At 42.8% G+C, this 18,755-nt stretch overlaps 1 protein-coding gene across 2 annotated transcripts in view; it reads right to left on the minus strand.

The window, feature by feature from the left end:
* Positions 1–6,106: 6,106 nt before the first annotated feature.
* The window catches only part of MRPS27 (mitochondrial ribosomal protein S27), a 98,397-nt gene continuing 85,748 nt past the window's right edge, over positions 6,107–18,755 (minus strand). For both annotated transcript variants that reach the window (XM_033179832.1, XM_033179831.1), the window contains exons 8-11: positions 15,123–15,225; positions 12,605–12,747; positions 10,213–10,380; positions 6,107–7,729 (exon numbers count right to left, since the gene is read on the minus strand). In XM_033179832.1, coding sequence (XP_033035723.1) covers positions 7,490–7,729; positions 10,213–10,380; positions 12,605–12,747; positions 15,123–15,225 — 654 coding nt within the window. In that variant the 3' untranslated portion in view covers positions 6,107–7,489. The remainder of the gene's footprint in view (positions 7,730–10,212; positions 10,381–12,604; positions 12,748–15,122; positions 15,226–18,755) is intronic.

Consider the following 18,755-nt stretch of genomic DNA (forward strand, 5'->3'; position numbering starts at 1 on the left):
CAAGCAAGGATTTTGTTTTAAACAAAGATCCCAGTGGTTACTGCCACAACCTCAGCAGCGTTGCCACCATCGTTTGTTTGGATTCCCCTATTACCACACAGGTAATAACATCCTCAAAGCAGTACACAGTATCAGCAAAAAGGCTAAATCCATGGGGAATAAGAGGTTATTTTCAAGCTAAGACACTGTTATTTAGAACAAAAGGCAATTTTCCTTTGTTGAAAAGCATTACTTTCCAACCATTTCCTAAAGCAACATTCTTAAAATTGATCATTTTCAGAATTTGAAAAGCTCATGAAAATACAACCACACCACATTTTCTGCTTTGATGACTCACTAAAGTCAAAGCTCTCTGAGACCTTTTTCTACTTCATCTCTTTCTCACCTATGCCCAGGGTACCAGCGGAATCACCTTCCACTGACTCACGCAAGGTCACTTCACAGCATCTGCATTTTGGAACTCAAAACTCCTGATCCAGTTACAACCAGACAGCAAAACCATATAAATCACCATTTACTCTTTTCCCTAATGGATCTTACTCAGGAAGAATAATGGCCTACTCTGCATCACCGCATATTTTATATTTATATTCAGAGTTAGACAAGAAATAGCTGCTAAATTAATGATTCTTCTAGACTGAAATATCATTTGTAAATGAGCTATTTGCTACAAATATCATTGTTGGGTCTCATCTACATTCCCTGAAAAAGTCCTGTGAATGCCCCACCCGTAAATCCTAGGCCAGGGTTTCTAATGTCGACACTGCTAACATCTTAGACCAGATAGCTCCTTGTTGTGAGGGACTATCCTGTGCACTGTAAGATGTTTAGCAGCATCCCTGACCTCTACGAATGAGATGCTAATAGCAGCCCTTCAAAATACCTTGACATTATCAAATGTCAGATGCTAATAGCAGCTCAATCAAAAATACCTTGGCATTACCAAACGTCCTCTGGAAACAAATCACTCTTGGTTGAGAACCACTGCCCTGGGCTTACTCCTGGTCATCGGCAGACAGTTCTCCACCAGTGGATGGTGTTGCTCTAACAACACCTTTCAACTGTGTGTTGACAGGTGCGAATGTGCCAACCTCACTAGAGTCTAAGTTCTTCCTGGTCTCTGCCCAAGGGTGTTTCCTGGTCATGGGAGTGTGATGGTGCTGCACTAGGAGTAGGCTGTAGTGTTCCCAACCCATAAGGGAATGGACTGAATGGGCAAATACGTAGCTAGCTTCCTTGCCTCTCAGAGGAAACTGCTGAGGTGTGCTCTTCATGGTCTCTCAGAGGGTCCACAGCAAGAAGGAGCCGGTTTCCACAGTCCACTCAATCATGCACCCTTTGTTGGCTCTCCTTTCTACCCTGTCTCAATTTTTCCTTTCCTCACCTGCTTTCGTAAGATCACCTCCAACGAATGCACCTGCACTCAAATTTCTGTCTCCTGTCTTGCTTTAGGGGGAACCTAAACTGAGACTGTGATCTTCCAAGTTTGGGAGTGTACTTTAGGAGTCAGATATGGGTTTGACCCTGGCTCTCCAATTCACAGAGGGAAACCCTGGCATTTAATCACTTCTCTAAGTTTTTGTTATCTTATATATAAAAAGAGCTGTAATAATGCTCATATTCTTGCGGGTTAAATAGGATCATGCATACAAAAATTTAATATGGCACTTGGCTATAAATGGTCAATAAACATTGGCTTTTATTATTGGTCTAGAAATGATAAGATTTGTGTTATAGCTTCATCACTTCCTAACTCCTTGCTTTGAGGCAGGTAAGTGGGATACACATATGTAGAGAGAATTCTGATGTGATGCATCATGCTCACCCCCTATTTTCCCCCCACAAATCTTCCTCCTGGTGTCAATTTTGGCTTACACTACACTTTGTAGAAATCCAAAGAGGCTTTCTTTGGCATTAAACCTTCAGCTTAGGACATATGGCTTCTAGCATCTCAGTATTTCTCCTGGGAATTATACCTCAGTTGGAAGACTTTTCTTTCAACCTAATAAAAAATATTTCACTCAATAAATGTTTATAAGCCCCTTCCTCATGGTAATGCCTCTTCTCTGTGTTGGGCCACAATCGTGAACAAGATACACAGAGTGCCTGTCTTCATGGAGTTTAAAGTCTGGGGCCAGTCTCATCAATTAGTTCTAAATAATTAATTCAGAATCCATAAAATGCTTAAGGCGTTTAACACTCCAGGGGGTGTTGCAGACTTGCTGCGATGATGGCTCATAATAAAAAGCCTGGAGAAAGGGATAGCCTGAACTGAGAACCACTGAAATACCCGAATTGACCTGGCAGACCCAGGAGAAATGGATTAAAAGTCTCAGGGCGGCCTCCTGGAGTGGATACATATATCACAGGAAGCTGGAAGACCCAGCAGAGGACTATGTTCCCTCGAGGGCCAGGTGGCATGCTGCTCATCAAGGTCACTGGGAACGCACTGGGAGAGGGCAATGGTGAGCAGGCACCTGTGTCACCGGGTTTGGTAGTAGACTAGGACTCACAGTAGGAAAGGAGGTTATGCTCGGTGTTGTTGGCAATAGGGATGATGGGTGTTGAAAGTCTCCCCCATCTCAAGCAACAGAGGCTAGGCAGTGGTGCTTCCTCCCTCCTTTGCTTTGCCAGATGTGGGACCTCCACCTGAAGGCTTTCCTCACCCAATCCCAATTCCACCTCCTTTCATTTTTCACAGGCTTTATCCCCCCAAAACTGCTTTCACTGCCACCTCTGACTCACGCTGACCTGCTTCCTGGGGGGCCTAAGTGACACAACAAGCTTCTAGAAATGTTTTTCATACCTAATTCTAAGTTCTTTGTTCCACCACAGCAGCTATTTTTCCTTTCCTGGGTGGTTAAAACAAGAGGGTTTCCCAAAGTCCATCAGTTACCTGCAGCCAACAACAACAACAACAAACAACAACAAAAAAAACTAATTGTTTTCAGTGTGAAAAAAAGGTTTTAATCAACTTTTTTGGTCTTGCTCTGTTGCCCAGGCTGGAGTGCTGAGGCTCAATCTCGGCTCCCTGCAACCTCTGCTTCCTGGGTTCAATCGATTCTCTTGCCTCAGGCTCCTGAGTAGCTGGGATTACAGGTGCCAACCACCATGCCCAGTTAATTTTTGTATTTTTAGTAGAGATGGGGTTTTGCCATGTTAGCCAGGCTGGCCTTGAACTCCTGACCTCAAGTGATCCTTCGGCCCAGCCTCCTAAAGTACTGGGATTACAGGTGTGAGCCACTGTGTCTGGTATAATCAACTTATTTTCAAGGCCTCTGACTACTTCTTGTAGAATCTAAACCAATCTTCTCACACACCTGATTCCACAGCCAACAAGACGGTTGGATGCAAGGCTGGGTGCCAAGGCAACACAGCACCAAGGGGAGGATAGTACATCATTTTTCTTTCTTCTCTTCTTTCCACCGCCTTGCTTTTTCTTCCTTTTTATGGCCAAGGTAAGTATGGGATGTGGGTCAAAACAAGTTTAATCTGAATTGTTCATTTTAGCTTAATTTAAAATATTTTCTCATGAACACACCACACAAGCCTCTGTGGAAAGAGGACCCCAGGGCAGCTTGAGGCACTCGTATGTGACTAATTAATGCACAAAGCAGGCAATTAATTCCCTTCATTAGAACTCTTCCCATCACCTTTCAGCTGTGTTGACGGGTGTGGATGTGCCAGCCTCACTAGAATCTAAGTTATTTGAGGGTAAAATCTATAGTTTATTCATCCTTGCAAACTCCATAGCACTTGTATAGTGCCTTGCACACAGTATATGCCGAACACTTGAGAGCTTCTGAAAGCAGTGCTGGAACAGACAGTACATCTGCTGCAGACAGCAAGCTTATAAGGGGTGGTCAGTGGTACCCAATGGAGCGGAGCGTTTAAAAGAAAAAAAAAATCACTGTAGTTGATGACCATGCTGTGCAGCAGAGTGGTAAAGCCGTAAGCCAAATTCTCAGCATCTAATGAATGAGCAATGAGCCAGTAAGTGTAGATACCCTTTCAAGAAGTTTGGAGACATAAGGAGACATAGCATAACAGCTTGACTGATGGCAGGGTAAAGGCTTTTTTGCTGTTAAAAAGCATTGAATAAGGTCTTGAATAAGACTGTAGACTTAGAAGAAATCAACAGAGATGCTATAAGATGGAAAGGAAATGCTTGAATGTGTAGAACAGGTGGGCAAGTACGGGTCAAGGTCACAAATGAAGAGTCTAACCTTGGAAAGGAGGGAGGGGATACCTGTATTTGAAAGTAGGAAGGGTGATGGAGAGAACATCTGCTTGTAGTTCTGAGGGCAGAGCTTCGAGCTAACACAGAATAGAAAAGCTATGGAAGCAAATATGAGAGTCAATTAAAGGAAGGACTATTGAGTTGAAGAGAACAGCCATAATTTTGTAGAAGAATCTAATCAGCCTAATACTATGACTTTATATATCTACACTTAGTAAGTCAGAATCAAAAAGAAAATTAATGGTGGTGTTATCAGTTTCCTAGGGCTGCAGTAACAAAGTACCAAAAATGGTGTGGCTTAAAATAACAGTTCTGAAGGCTAGAACTCAGAAATCAAGGTGTTGTCTGCAGGGCCAGACTTTCTCTGACAGCTCTAGGGGAGAACTGTCCTTACCCCTTCTAACTTCTGGTGTTTGCTGGCAAGTCTTGGTGTTCCTGGGCCTGTACAGTCACATGCTCATCTTCCCTCTGTGAGTCTGTGTGTGCAAATTTCCCCTTTTAAAAAAACACCAAATTGGATCAGGCTGACCCTGATGATCTCATTCTAAATTTGATTACCTCAATAAAAGAACTTATTTCCAACTAAGGTCAGATTCTAAGGGACTGGGGATTAGGGACACAATTTACCTTTCTTAGGGAACACAATTCTACCCATAACAGATGGGTGCAAGGATGTAGGTTGAAGGCTGGTAAGTGAGCCTGGATAAAGGGAGTGAGAGAAAACCAAGATGCTAATGAGAACATCAGGGGGATGGGTGACCATGGGGCCCACACTGGAAGAGAAGCAGATTCTGGAGGCCAAGAGTTGGGGTGATGGGGTAAAGGCTAAGGGTTAGCAGGCGGGAAATTACAGGGCAAGCTGGTTCAGCAGCAGTCATGGTACGAGATAAGCCTGGGAGACTGGGGACTTCAGGATCAAAGATCTTGGATTCGTGATATGAGGCTGGAGGTTTGGCTGTCACTATGGCAGGTCAGCTGCAGAAGGTAGTTTGTTACTGGGAGATGACCCAGTTGAGGTCATCTCCAGAGACCAGGGCACCAAGAGCAGTTTCTCCATCCACATGGAAGAAATATAGAAGATGACATCAGGGAAAGGGACTAAGGACAACTGTATTGGGAAGAGCCCATTGTGAAGGAAGGCAGGAGAGTATCCTGTAGCTCAGGAGATAAGGACATGGGGAAAGGGCAGAATACTTGGAGGGGAAAGACTCCAAGAGTCCTGAGAAATGGGGCACAAGTGTGGTAGGAATCCTGAGGAGCAGGGAACATGGAAATCCCTGTGGGACCACAGTACAGTAGCAGAAGTGGTCTCTTTTGGTGAAGACTGGAAGTAAAGTACATTGGGGCTGGAGGGGGAAGAAAAATGAAGGCAAAACATTGAGCCAAAGCCTTAACTAGATACTTCATGTTATGACAGTCATTAATTTACTGGGCAAAAGTTGCCCTTCGGTTTGTCTTGAATGTTCCTCTTAATGTAATAAGAGAGTGGCTGAAAAGCTATCGTTGGTAAACCAAAATGTTGGAACTGACTTTTGGTCACGGCCCGCTGCCTAAGTAAGATTCAGCAGCTTTGCTAGTCTAAAGGGCCCTGTGATGGATGCTGACTGCAGTTCCACATGGAGGCCACAGGCAGGGAGAGGAGCAGCAGGGGAGCTGCTTAGTTTCATAAAACGGGGACACTGGTACCTCCCTCATAGGGCTGCTTGGGTTTTCAGCCTACAGTTAAGTCCTTACGAAATATTAGTGGTGGTAGTTATCATTATAAATCCCATAGTCTGAGGGAGGGTTGAAAGTACGCTCCTCAAAATCATAGTAACAATGAGTCCCTCTCTCCCTTCTCCCTTTCCCCAAAGATAAAGAATACACTAACGTGATCCCAAAACATTTATTTCCAGAGGTTTTTGACAGAAGAGTACAATCTTGAATAAAATTACACCACTGTACTTAAGGGCAACACTACACAGTAAGCAAAATCTGCCCTGACCACTTTCACAGAAGAGAAACTTCAGAAAGGAATTTTCCATCTCCTGACAGTTTTACAACATTCGTATCTCTGACGTACTTCAAGCCTCAACCCATCTCTCATTTCCTAACTTCAACAGAAATGTGTGCTCACAAGTTGTGTGTGCGCACATGTGCCTGTGTGTACACAAAAGGCTCATTTCACCTACTTGATAAACGAGCTCAGATGATGTTTTAGAAAAAAAAAAATTGGAAAAAAAAAAGTTACCCCAACACGATGGAGAAGCCAAGCCAAAAAGGCTTCATGCTAGAGATAGCTTTCTTCTCAAAAACTCTTACATCCTAGAAACGTCCCAGTGGGTGCCTAAAAACTGAAATCCAGCAAGTTCATGGCCTTGAGTTCACTCCTGTCCTGAATTTCTCCCAGTGCAGGTCCAGAAGGGCAAGATGTGCCAGAAAGGAGAACGTGGGAATGTGTCAGTATCCCACAGCCAGCCCACAGTGCAGCTTGCACTCAGAGAGGAGACTCAGGGACACAAGGTCTCAGGATGCACGGCTCACCTTGGCCTCATGTGCCTGGGCTGGGGAGAGGGAGACCATTCAAAAGCCTGTGCTTGGCTGGGCGCGGTGGCTCACGCCTATCATCCCAGCACTTTGGGAGGCCGGGGCGGGCAGATCACTTGAGGTCAGTAGGTTAAGGACAGCCTGACCAACATGGTGAAACCCCATCTCTACTAAAAATACAAAAATTAGCCAGGGGTGGTGGTGCACACCTGTAATCCCACCTACTCAGGAGGCTGAGGCAGGAGAATTGCTTGAACCCGGGAGTCGGAGGTTGCAGTGAGCCAAGATCGCACCACGGCACTCCAGCCTGGGTGACAGAGTGAGACTCTGTCTCAAAAAAGCAAAAACAACAAAAAAGAAAAGCCTGTGCTTCAGACTTGACTCTTCAGCCTTGGTTTCTCCCAGTACCGTCACTGGGTCTTAGGAACTTTAATGCTCATAACTAATCCCTGTGACCCAGGAACTCCATCATGAGCCTCAAGAGCCCTCCTTAAGGTATTCAGCCGGTGACTTCAGGCTGACCACTAGCCACCTGCATAATTCCACAGCCCTTCTTGGCATCTCGATGGGCAGTCATGGTGCCTTGCCATGTAGGGCACATAGCCTGCTTTAAGAAAAGAAGATGGGTAGAGAAAGCTGAGGCTGCTGTCCAGGCCACTGTTGAGTCCTGGCACGGGGTTGAGTGAAGTTCTTGTGACAGGGTTGGGGTCCTGGGGGACCCTATTAGGCAGATGCCTTCGCTACTTTCTGAGCCTGGTACTCCTGCTTCGCTTTCTCCCTCTGTTCCTGTTCTCTCTGGATCAACTGTACACGATCTAGATGCCACTGCTGCAGATTCTGCTCATAGGTGACGATGTCCTCTGCTTCACAGGTGGAGAGTGTTTCCTTGACAAGCTGGGTGGTCAGACTTAAAAGACTTTCTGACTCAATTTTGCCCAGAGCCTGAAGCTTAGAATGTAAAGCCTGTTGGAAACAAAGGGGACAAATGAGGAGAAAGGTAGAGAAGTGAGAGAAGGATACAAAGAGGAAAAACTAGCCCTGAGTGACTGACTTTAGATTTGAACAAAAGTTTGCTGACTCGTAGTTTAGTCCTCATTCTAGTGCCCCAGAATGAAGTCACCTGGCTGGTAGAAAAAAACCATTTTGTTGGGAAATTGTCATGCTACCTTTCATTCAGGTGCTGTTAGCTTTTGTTATTTTCTTCAGCTCGGCAATTTTGCTGAGATGCACCGCATGTGATTTCTCTCCTTTCACTCACAAACAGTAAATGGAATTCCATATGCTGTGTCTCCCTGTGTAATTTCTTGTTTTAAACCACAAAGATGGCCAGCCTCTAACAAATCTATGTTTCCACCCTGACCTAAACCGAAGCAAGCAGCAAACTCCAAGAACAAGAATTCTAATATGCAAACAAAATGGCAGAGACATCTGATAACTGGAGCAAGCCCAACCATACTTGTGCTTTCAGAATAACTGAAACAAGTATTTGCTTTCCTGGAGTTCCTCTCAACAGACGGAAATCAGTTCAAGGAATAGCTCCCCTGAGTGCCTGCACTGTTAGAAGCATCCACCTGCTGTGCTCCACTGCAGGTCAGCCTTTACGTACTGCCTGCTTACAGCTCCAGCTGAAATGGCAGCTTGGTTTGGTTGGTGGTGTGTTCCTGGAGAAGTATTAAAAACATTAATCTATTTAAGTACTTCGAGATGTACTCTCTCATTAGAGAGAGAGAGGGCCACTTATGGGGCCAGCTGTAGCTTATACCACACATCCCCATGTTCCACAAACGCCACTCATTGGCACAGGAAAGGAGGCTTGCTCCAGTAACAGGGTTGGAGGTGGGCAGGGTGCCTAGGCTCCAGGAGGGCCCAGAGGCCTAGTGTGAGAGTCAATCATATAAAAATGGCTCCCAAACAAATAACCTCAGACTAACAAAAATCAGGCAACAGGAAGAAAAGGAAATGTAAAACGAAAACAATTTCTCTGATAACGCTCTTCATGTGGGGTTTGAGGCCAACAAGACAGTTTGGGACACCAGAAAGAGGACTCAACTATGAGTCGGCAAACTTTTGTTCAAATCTAAAGTCAGTCACTCTGGGCTACTCTTTCTCAGTTTTGCTGTCATCTAACACGAGAAAGGTAGTCTCTAGCATCCAGAGATCTTGCAAGCAGAAATGCACTGGTGCCCAACACGCAGTTAGTAGTCAATAAATACTTGTCTTTTTAAAATGTTCATAAAAATACATTCGTAGAGGAATGAGGGCTGACAACGTAATGCAGGCACAGCTTTCTATTCTCTGAGGCAAAGTATATAAGAAACAAGAGAAGGAAGTTTTAATTTTTAAAAATAGTGTGGCAACCTTGGTCAATGTGAATGCAATGAATCATAATATATGGGGCTAAGGAGATTTTTTTCTTTTGCCTTTCTAAATATACAAGGTTAAGCAAAGAGCCTGAAGGGGCAGACATGCAAATTCTCAGCCCAGCTATACTGCCAATTCTCTGGGTACCTTGGGAACATCGATTAATCTTTCTTTCTCAGTTTCAAATTTTAAGAGGGAAGTTGAGCAATTACTTTATAGAAGTACTGGGCGAAATTGCTGCTAAAAATACAACAGGCTTCCCCTTATAACACTGGGAATTAGGTTCTGTCCAATTACGGAAAAGATTTAAACATAATAATCTAGCAGAGTTTACATCTTATCAATACCAAAATGACACAAGTCACACACAATAAATGGGAAAGTTTTTTGCTGTACAAAGAATTCCCATTCTGGTAGCATTTTTTCCCCCTTTGCACTAGACAAGAATCAAAGCAGCTAAGAAGCCAAGAGTTCAAACACTGAACATGGTTCTTTCCTGACACTGATCACAGAGCATTTTGGGATGTACAGAGTTAGAAGCTACCAAAGGTAGCTTGAGTTCTCAGGGCTGTTCTGGAAAGAAATAGTGCAAACCGTTTACAACTTCCATGCAGCACAAGAGAACAACACAGCTGCCAAAGATGAGCAAAGAGAGATGTCCGCGTGTTATCTCTACATACGCAAACGTGGCATTATAGTGTCTAACTGGGTTTTTAGGTTATCAAGCACATTTATTGCAAGATGGAGAAATGGCCAGATACTTTTCACCTGGGGTGGGAGTCAGGTTATTGCTGAGGAGGCAAGCAACTATCTAGCCAATAGGCGCATATCAGGAATGAGTGGGTAATGACATGCTACCTTAGTGAACAAAACTATGACCGATTAGCTCAAGTACAAAAGGAGCATAAAAATTCCATTGGTTTAAGACCACTTCCTGAGCAAAGCAATACAAATGTAATGTTTGACGTCAGTTTTTAATGCCTCTTTGTGTGTGACATTGATGCAGAAAGAATGCTTGTCTATCACCACAGGACAGAAGTGTGTTTTATACACTGCTAAGAGAGACACATTCTGCTATGATTCACCTGAAATCGTTCCAGGTATTGAGGAAGCTTCGACTGTTCTGTTTCCTCGATGTCTAACTGCTCCACCAGTTTTTCCCACCCTTGGTTGTCTTCATCTTTTTGGGACTGCTCCTCTGAAACCCCATCAGCTGAAGTCAGAGCCTTCAGCACTGCATCCAGCACATGGAGCTGTGGAGCAGAAAGAGGGTCAGCAACTACATGTTTTATGGCCCAAAAGCACATGGTGAAGAGAGGCTGGAAAAGGCAAAAGAAAGCAAGAATGAGCTCTAAAAGACTGTGAAAAGATTTCTCTTATAAAATTGTAGAAAATATAAATGGTTATATTTTTTCACATTATAAACACCCTATCAGATGGCATAGAAAACAGTACAAAACAAATAGTAGAAATAAGCAAGCTAGGCTGGGGTATGGTGGCTCATGCCTGTAATCTCAGCACTTTGGGAGGATGATGTGGAAGGATTGCTTGAGCCCAGGAGTTTGAGACCAGCCTGGACAACACAGGGAGACCCCATCAATTAAAAAAAAAAAAAAGCCAAGCATGGTGGTGCACCCCTGTGGTAGGTCTCAGCTGCTCAGGAGGCTGAGGCAGGAAGACTGCCTGAGCCTGGGAAGCGGAGGCTATAGTGAGCCATGATCACACCACTGCACTCCAGTCTGAGTCACATAGTGAGACCCTGTCTCAAAGACAAAACAACAACAAAATACCAAATAAGCGAGCTAAGAATTATTTGTATAAGTGAATCAGCACAATGGCGGCTAAGTTCGCTTTTAGTTAGCCAGATAGGAATCCAGGAATAATGCTTGATGGACACTAAAGTACTTCCTATTTCCATGTCTTTCTTCCTCAGTCAATTTGGATTCGGGACAAAGGGATAGACAACTACAGAACACAACCAACCAAAGGCCATTTTAAGTGTATGTTAAAGCCTCTGGATATAGGCACAGGTCTCCCTCAGAGAAAGATTTTAGCGCACATGGTATCTGTAAATTAAGGATTGGTATAATTCACATAAGCTGCTGGCAAAGACCAGAGATGCATACATGAAATTCATTTGAATGAGGTGATTTCTGTGACTTAGGAAGTAAATTTAAAAACAGAAGGTTTTTGTTTTGACCCCTCTCCCCTCTACTTTCACTTTGAGGTACATCTCCCTTGACCCACGGAGGGCCTAATGATCCAGAAATGGGACATTAACAACAGTAAGGCCAGCAGAAACACCTGCCTGGAAACCAATTAATCCTGTCCATGTCACATCAGAACACAAATCCTAAAAATATGCCAAAGCCTTTTAATACCACTAATACATCACACCCAAACTGGACACATAGCACATTTTTGCTGACATGTGAACACATTTTCTACTGTTAGAATGCAAAGATTGCAAATCTGGCTGAGATTGGAAGGAATATTTCCCTAGCAAAGTATCTATGTATAATTTTGTGTTTTCAATCACCAGTACTGACTACAGCAGGGTTAAAACAAGTATAGTGACAAATGTATATCCTTTGTTATAAATGTCTGGCAAACAGCATAATGATTCACTAGACATAAGCGTAAGGTGACAGGACAGACACCAGACCTGACCACCTCAGGACTGAAATGAAAGCCAAGGGATGAGGCCTAGCAACCAGAGTCAAGAAAAAACAAATACGTGGCTCTATGGTAACCTTTACACCATGGTAACAAGACAACCAATTGTCCTTCTCAGGCCTCAATTGGTTGTAAAAGCTGTTTAGACAGGAGCAGACACTAAGGCTGCCTGTGGGGTGTAAGGCGCATCATGTCTCCTGGAGTTAGAGCAACCCCACACTGTAAAGGGTCCTAGGTGACCAAGAGGCACGTGCTTTGGGACTGGTGGGAGGGTAGTGTTCTTGTTCTGGTAAAGTGAACACCTTAGAACTTTGAAAGAAACATCTGGGTCAGATCTCATCAGCATCACACATTCACACAGAATGGTTTAAGAAGGTTCCATGTCTGGTCCCCAGATTCATTTCTTGAGGACTTTTATGGGGAAAAATGCTATGTAGCCTACATGCTATGTAGACTACATGGGGTTACAGAAATGCCAAACATATTTAAAATGAAATTTTACCCTCTCTTGAGTTCCCAACGAGCTTTTTATTTTTTGGTAAGGAGGTGACGGACGAGGCAGTGGAATAGTTTTTTTTTCTTACACAATGAACTATAAATCAATGTTAATCAAATTTTCTAGTACCTTTGGTCAGAAGCATTGAAAATGTTTGTCGTTTTGCATTTTTTCAACTGGATAAGTACCTATTCTATAGAAATACAGAAAGTAGGGGTAGGGGAAAGACCATGAAAACAAATTTCAAGCTCAGGTTATGGGACCCAGATGGCTAAATCTTACTGCCTTAGAGCTGAGGAACATACCGCTTCTCTACACAGCTTTATGTCTTCTGGGGAGGCAGCCACTTTCTCCATCACTTGCAGGGCTCTGTCAAGGTAGCCTGGTTTCCATATTAGAGGCATGTTGTGATACACAGCCCGTAGCCCTTGCTGCAACTCCACCTTCCCTGTGGCCAAAAAGAACAATAAAGAATGCTCAGCTATGTCTTCCCACCATTTCTAAGACTGAGGACCTGAAGGCCCAAGTGAATGTTCACCTGGCAGCTCTAGAAACAGAAAGATCATTTCAAATCTGTACCAAGAGACTCATCTCATCCAGTGACACTTCAGATGGATAATGAAGAATGTGGTAAAATTCACTGTATCCATTTTGTAATGCAAAATTACATGAACTTGTTTTTCTTCTTTCTCATTTGGGCTGGTGGAGATTTTCATGAGGATGTATACATAAACCACTGGGCTGAGGGCAACTGAGAAGCTGACACACATGGCTTTAGGTAAGGATACCCTTAAAAAACAAGTCAGCCGAGATACAATTTTTGTTTCAAGAACAAAATCTTCCCCAGAAAAAGAAATCTCACAATTTTCCTACTGTGAAAATTTCGTCAACATCCGACCACCTTCCCTGCTAGGCAATGTTTGCCATTTTTTGGAATCCTTCAACACATCCAATCCTTACGAAAAAAACCCTCATCTTTCCCTTCTTTCCTTTGAGTTTCGTGGTTTTAAAATCACAGAGTTCATGCTCATCATCTTTTTGGATCTCTGGACGTGAATGTTTCTCTGGGTACCTCAAGCCATCACACCTGGAGTTCAAGATGTGGACACTAGACAGCAGGATCTTCTGGTAGGGAGATGGCTGTCTGTATTCCTGTGGCGCAGAACCTCTCTGCACTAATGACCAAAGTCACCTTGAGCTGTCCAGTCTTAAATCTACCTTCTTTTATCTTTCCTGGGAAGGAGGATTTGGGAAAGCCAGAGGAGGACACAAACAGACAAAGCTTATCAGGAGACAGCTAATTTTAGACCTTTAAGGTGCTTGGGGCTGGGCTGCAGTTACATTCTGGGCAGCTGCTTCCATCAGGGTTGAGTGAGGCTGCATGGCAAATGACACAATGAGAGCAAAGAACTTCTGATCTGATGGCTGCCATCACAAAGAACCAGGGCCTCTGCTCACAAACCACAACAAAGTACATTTTCTTTGCCCTGTCACTTCTGACCACTTCAGGCTGTGTGACAGTCCTGAATGCTAATCCGAAAGCAAAGGAAAATACATGTAAATCAACATCAAAAGCAGGTGGCAAATAAGGAAAAAATGATTTTTTTTTTTTTTTTTGAGGCAGAGTCTCGCTCTGTCGCCCGGACTAGAGTGCAGTGGCCAGATCTCAGCTCACTGCAAGCTCCGCCACCCGGGTTTACGCCATTCTCCTGCCTCAGCCTCCCGAGTAGCTGGGACTACAGGCGCCTGCCACCTCGCCCGGCTAGTTTTTGTATTTTTAGTAGAGACGGGGTTTCACCGTGTTAGCCAGGATGGTCTCGATCTCCTGACCTTGTGATCCGCCCGTCTCGGCCTCCCAAAGTGCTGGGATTACAGGCTTGAGCCACCGCGCCCGGCCGTGAAAAAATGATTTTTAAAAAGAGTGGTCAACTCCTTTGTGAGTCTGATAGACAGTCAATAAACTCTGAAGTTCCTCTGCATTATTATATCAGAATCAGCATCAAGAATAACACTACATTCTGTTGGCAAAGATCAACTTCAAAAGCAGTCAAACTGCTATAACTTTGTGATTTTCAAAAACAAAGGTAAGCAGAAGCAATGTATAATTGAGAGATGCCTAACTACTTCAGAGATAATGGGAGAATAATGAAATAACATGCATTTAATAAAACTCTGTAAATCAGGACAACATTTTATGCACATTTAGGTTGAACCTTATTTGCCCAGATTCCACACAACCCAGGTTCTGAGGCCATTCTTCAGAAGGCGTTGTCCTCTTAACCTGTCTGATTTGCAATGCAATCAGGGCACAAGAGGAAAGCCACCATCGTACCTCCTGGTGCAATCACATGGTACCCATGAACCCACTTTTCCTGAAGTGCTACTACTTGTGCTCTTCCCTTACCTGAAAACAATGCCAAAGATACAAGTTCAACTCTAACTCTTAATTTCTTACCTTCTGGACTTTAGATCTAAAGAGACAGAAAGATCTTTAATACTGGAAAAGATTCTACTAGCTAGTCTCCCTAAACAGGGCCAGAACATCCCTTTCTTTCTTTTTGATCCCTTCCTCAGATTGATGACCACTGAATATTATTACCTATGTCCACCAGAACTAGTTCTTGCTTTGCCAGTGATGGCAGGTTTTAAGAACCCTCTTTACTCTCTTATGTAAGGCCATCAAGGTCTATTTTTTTGTCTGAAAATGAAGGCTAATTGGATTTCACTGGTAAATTTAAATCAAATTATAATTTTATCATGAACTGGAAGAATGCAACAATTCTGACCATGAAGAATGATGTTTGTAAGGATCATTTAGCTTACCAAGAAGTGCACAGCCATACAACTGGGAACTGAAACCCACTGAGTTCTTTTGTTTTAGGCCTGGAAGCAATAGGGATGCACCAAAGTTCCTCTCCTCTTCCCACTGCAACAGAATATACTGGATCATGATCCATCTAAGCAATGAGTACTTTATACAAAAATGTGACTTTTAATGACACGAGGAAAAGAACATGTTATAGCATTAAGTAAACAAAGAAGAAGAACAAAGCTATATATACATTATAATCCTAATTTTGTGAATAAAAGGTACTTATGTCAAAGAAAAATATAGGAAAGAAATACCCTATATGTTAATAAATTTTGGGGCAGTGAAATTATGAGCAATTTTGGTTTTATTCTCTGTATTTCTTATTATTTTCCAAAAATTTGGCAACGAATAAGTGTTTCTTTTACAATCAGAAAAGGAAAACAAAACAAAAATAAAGAGTACACTTTACACCAACACTCACTTGAGACAATCAATAAAGATTCAACGCATTATCAGCCCCACAATCACTCACATTACTGTGGCCTGATGGAGCAAGCTTTTGAATTTTAAACAATCTAGCAAAGATAAGACTTCTTCAGAGTGTTAGGATAAATACCACTATTAAATTGCTTTTAGATAGATTTGTGCCTCTCAAAAACAAATGAGGCAATCAGAAACAGTGATCATTTCTTTCAACCCAGGGTGCAAAATTACGCTTCAATAAAAGTGAAGCCTTTAGAGACACCGGGGAAACAAAGAGCAAAAACACAAGCATTGCTAAACCTGCTGCAGACTAGCAGGAATGATGACTGGAGTACTTGCTGGTAATGTGGTCAGGGGAGAGCCCTGGCAACTCCCCAGTGGGATTTGTGATCTTCTTGGTGCCACATGAGTACACACTGGACAGAGCTAGAGCCCTAACTGTGGCTTCAAAACATAGAACACTAAGCTCAGGTTGCCCTGCACTGGTCTCTGCACCCAGAGATTAGGGAGGAAGCAGAGAATGAATAATGTCTGCAGGCTGCAGTTACAGCCACGTGCAAGTGAGGCACCCTAGATGTTCACAGGCACCCAAACCTCTTTACTGTGAGTAGCCTTTGTGCAATACAAGTGTCATTTCTTGAGGCTGCTCCCCTATCTTTGAGAAAAGCAAAGACCGCAGGAGAAAAACAACCCCCCCAAGCACTTCGGCAGCACAGGTAAACAAAAGAGTTGGTAATTAAAAACCAGGTCATTTTACTTTCAAAAGGAAACCACTCTAAGAAGTTTGATTTTCCCCACTTAAAACTGCATGAAAAGTGGGGCCGGCGAATAATAAATAAGGAATCTTAAAAACATCTTTTCCCCCCTGTAGGGAAAAACATGAGCTATAGTATCAGGCTGTAGCAGGGTTTATTAAAGCCAAACGAACACTAAAATATCTAAGCACTAGATATCTTTTATGTGCTAGGAGTCAAGAAAGGGTGGTGACAGTGACTGGGATGGTGATACTCCTAAAGGACTTCAAAAAAGATGAATGAAAACAAATGACTGTCTTAGAAATTCTCTGATCATTGTCTGGGACTCCTGCAACTACTGCTGCTTACATGAAGCTATTAATGTGTCAACATAAAATAATAGATCTCTTCCAAGCCTTTAGTTTCTTTTCTTTTTTTCTCTTTGGAGACAGGGTCTTGCCCTATCGCCCAGGCTGGAATAAGGTGGTGTGATCACAGCTCACTATAACCTCAAACTCTGGGGATCAAGGGATCCTCCCAACTCAGCCTCCTGAGTAGCTAGGACTATAAGCATGTGCCACTATGTCTGGTTAGTATTTTTTTTATTTTCAACTTTTGTAGAGATGAGGTCTTGCTATGTTTCCTAGCCTGGTCTCAAACTCCTGTCTTAAGCAATCCTCTTGCCTTGGCCTCTCAAAGTACTGAGATTACAGGCATGAGCCACTGCTCCCAGCCCAAGCCTTTAATTTCTATTGTAGATACTATAATGGATTAATTCAGGTGTTGTTTCATCAACGCCCTCAAAGTTTTTCCATTTTATGCTTTCCCTCTTCCATTAATACAAAGCAAATCCTCATTCTCCCAACTTCCCCGCTCTACTTCCATTTCATAGCTAGGCATCTTAAAAGAGTTGTCTATACTTCTAATCATTCTACAATCCATTCCAATGTGATATCCTGCTCTATTACTCATATGGAAACAAAGGTTACAATTTAGTGCCTCCCATGCCACTAATGCAGTTAGTGAACTTTTTTTTTATTCCTCATCTTATCCTACCCCTTTGGAAGCATTCTACATGGTAGACCATCTCTTCCTGTGGATTCTGTGGTCCAACACATTCCTGATTTCCCTTCTTTTTACTTTCTGGCTCACATTGGAAACATTTACACAGGGATGTATAAGTCACTTTTTGCAACCATTTACACATGGATGTATAAGTCTCCAAAATTGTATCTCCAGTCCAGATCTTTCCATTAAGCCTCCAGTTCCTTGGTGAAATCTCGTGACTGTCTCAAATGAATTTCAAAATGCAACACGTTCAGAGCCACATTAACGACTTTTCTCATAATATCCAGTCTTTTCCCAAAGTTCCCTCTTGCAAACAACACATGGAACCCCTTCCATCCAGACGTATGAGTCAGAAATTGAGGAGAGAATATGTGACCCCTCCTTCCCTGCCTCATCATGTTATCTACCTCTCAAATATGCCCACTCTCTAACTGCATCATATCCTGGTCTCTATGCTACCATTATCCCTTGCTCAGATTCAAGGCAGTTTCTCAAATCGTCTGACCACAGCCATCCTTGCCCTGCTCTGATAGCTTATTCACAGTACAGCCAGAAGGACCTTATCAAAACACAGATTTGATTATTATATGCCCTCTGCTTCTAACTTTTCAAGGGCTTCTCACTATTTTTAGAATGAACACAGAATGGCTTATTATGGCCTACATTTTCCAACCCTATCTCACTCCACGTCCTCCCTACCATTTTCTGTCGTAACTACATTGACTATCTTCTTCCAGCCCATTTCTTTTCACTAAGTTTTCCGCCACAGGGCATTTGCACATGTTATTTCCTCTTTTTAGACTGTTCTTCCCCTCCTTAGCCAGTTAATTACCATTCATCCTTCAATAGTAACCTAATAAATATTTCCTTAAGGAAGCCCTACCTAACCAATTTAAGTTTAAAATACAGAGAAAACTCCCTATAATATATTCTTTTCATAGATTTCTCCTTTGTAGTGTTCATGACAGTCATAGTTTTATACCTGTGTGATTGTTTTGTTTAAATGTCTGTGTTCTTCCTAGATTGTAAGCAGGAAATATTTGCTCACCATTAAATAACTAGTACTTGCCAATGTATGGAATTTGTATGTGTTCAATACAGTATATTTAATGAATTAATAATGAATGTGGGGTATATCATAATATTATGACACTCAGAAAGGCATAACATGCCATCTACTTTTTAGAATGTGGGCTGGACTAAATGACCTCTTCAGTTCCTACCCAAACTGGGATTTTTTGATGTTTACAATTGAGGTTAAGGGCAGATGGCAGAGGCAGACTGACTGGCTTTACCAGGTGGCTTTGTTACCTACTAGCTGGGGGGTTACTCTGTAACATCTCTGGGCCCCAGTCTCCT

The sequence above is a fragment of the Trachypithecus francoisi genome, unplaced genomic scaffold (genome assembly GCF_009764315.1).
Source record: "Trachypithecus francoisi isolate TF-2019V2 unplaced genomic scaffold, Tfra_2.0 Lachesis_group2, whole genome shotgun sequence".
NCBI classification, from domain to species: domain Eukaryota; kingdom Metazoa; phylum Chordata; class Mammalia; order Primates; family Cercopithecidae; genus Trachypithecus; species Trachypithecus francoisi.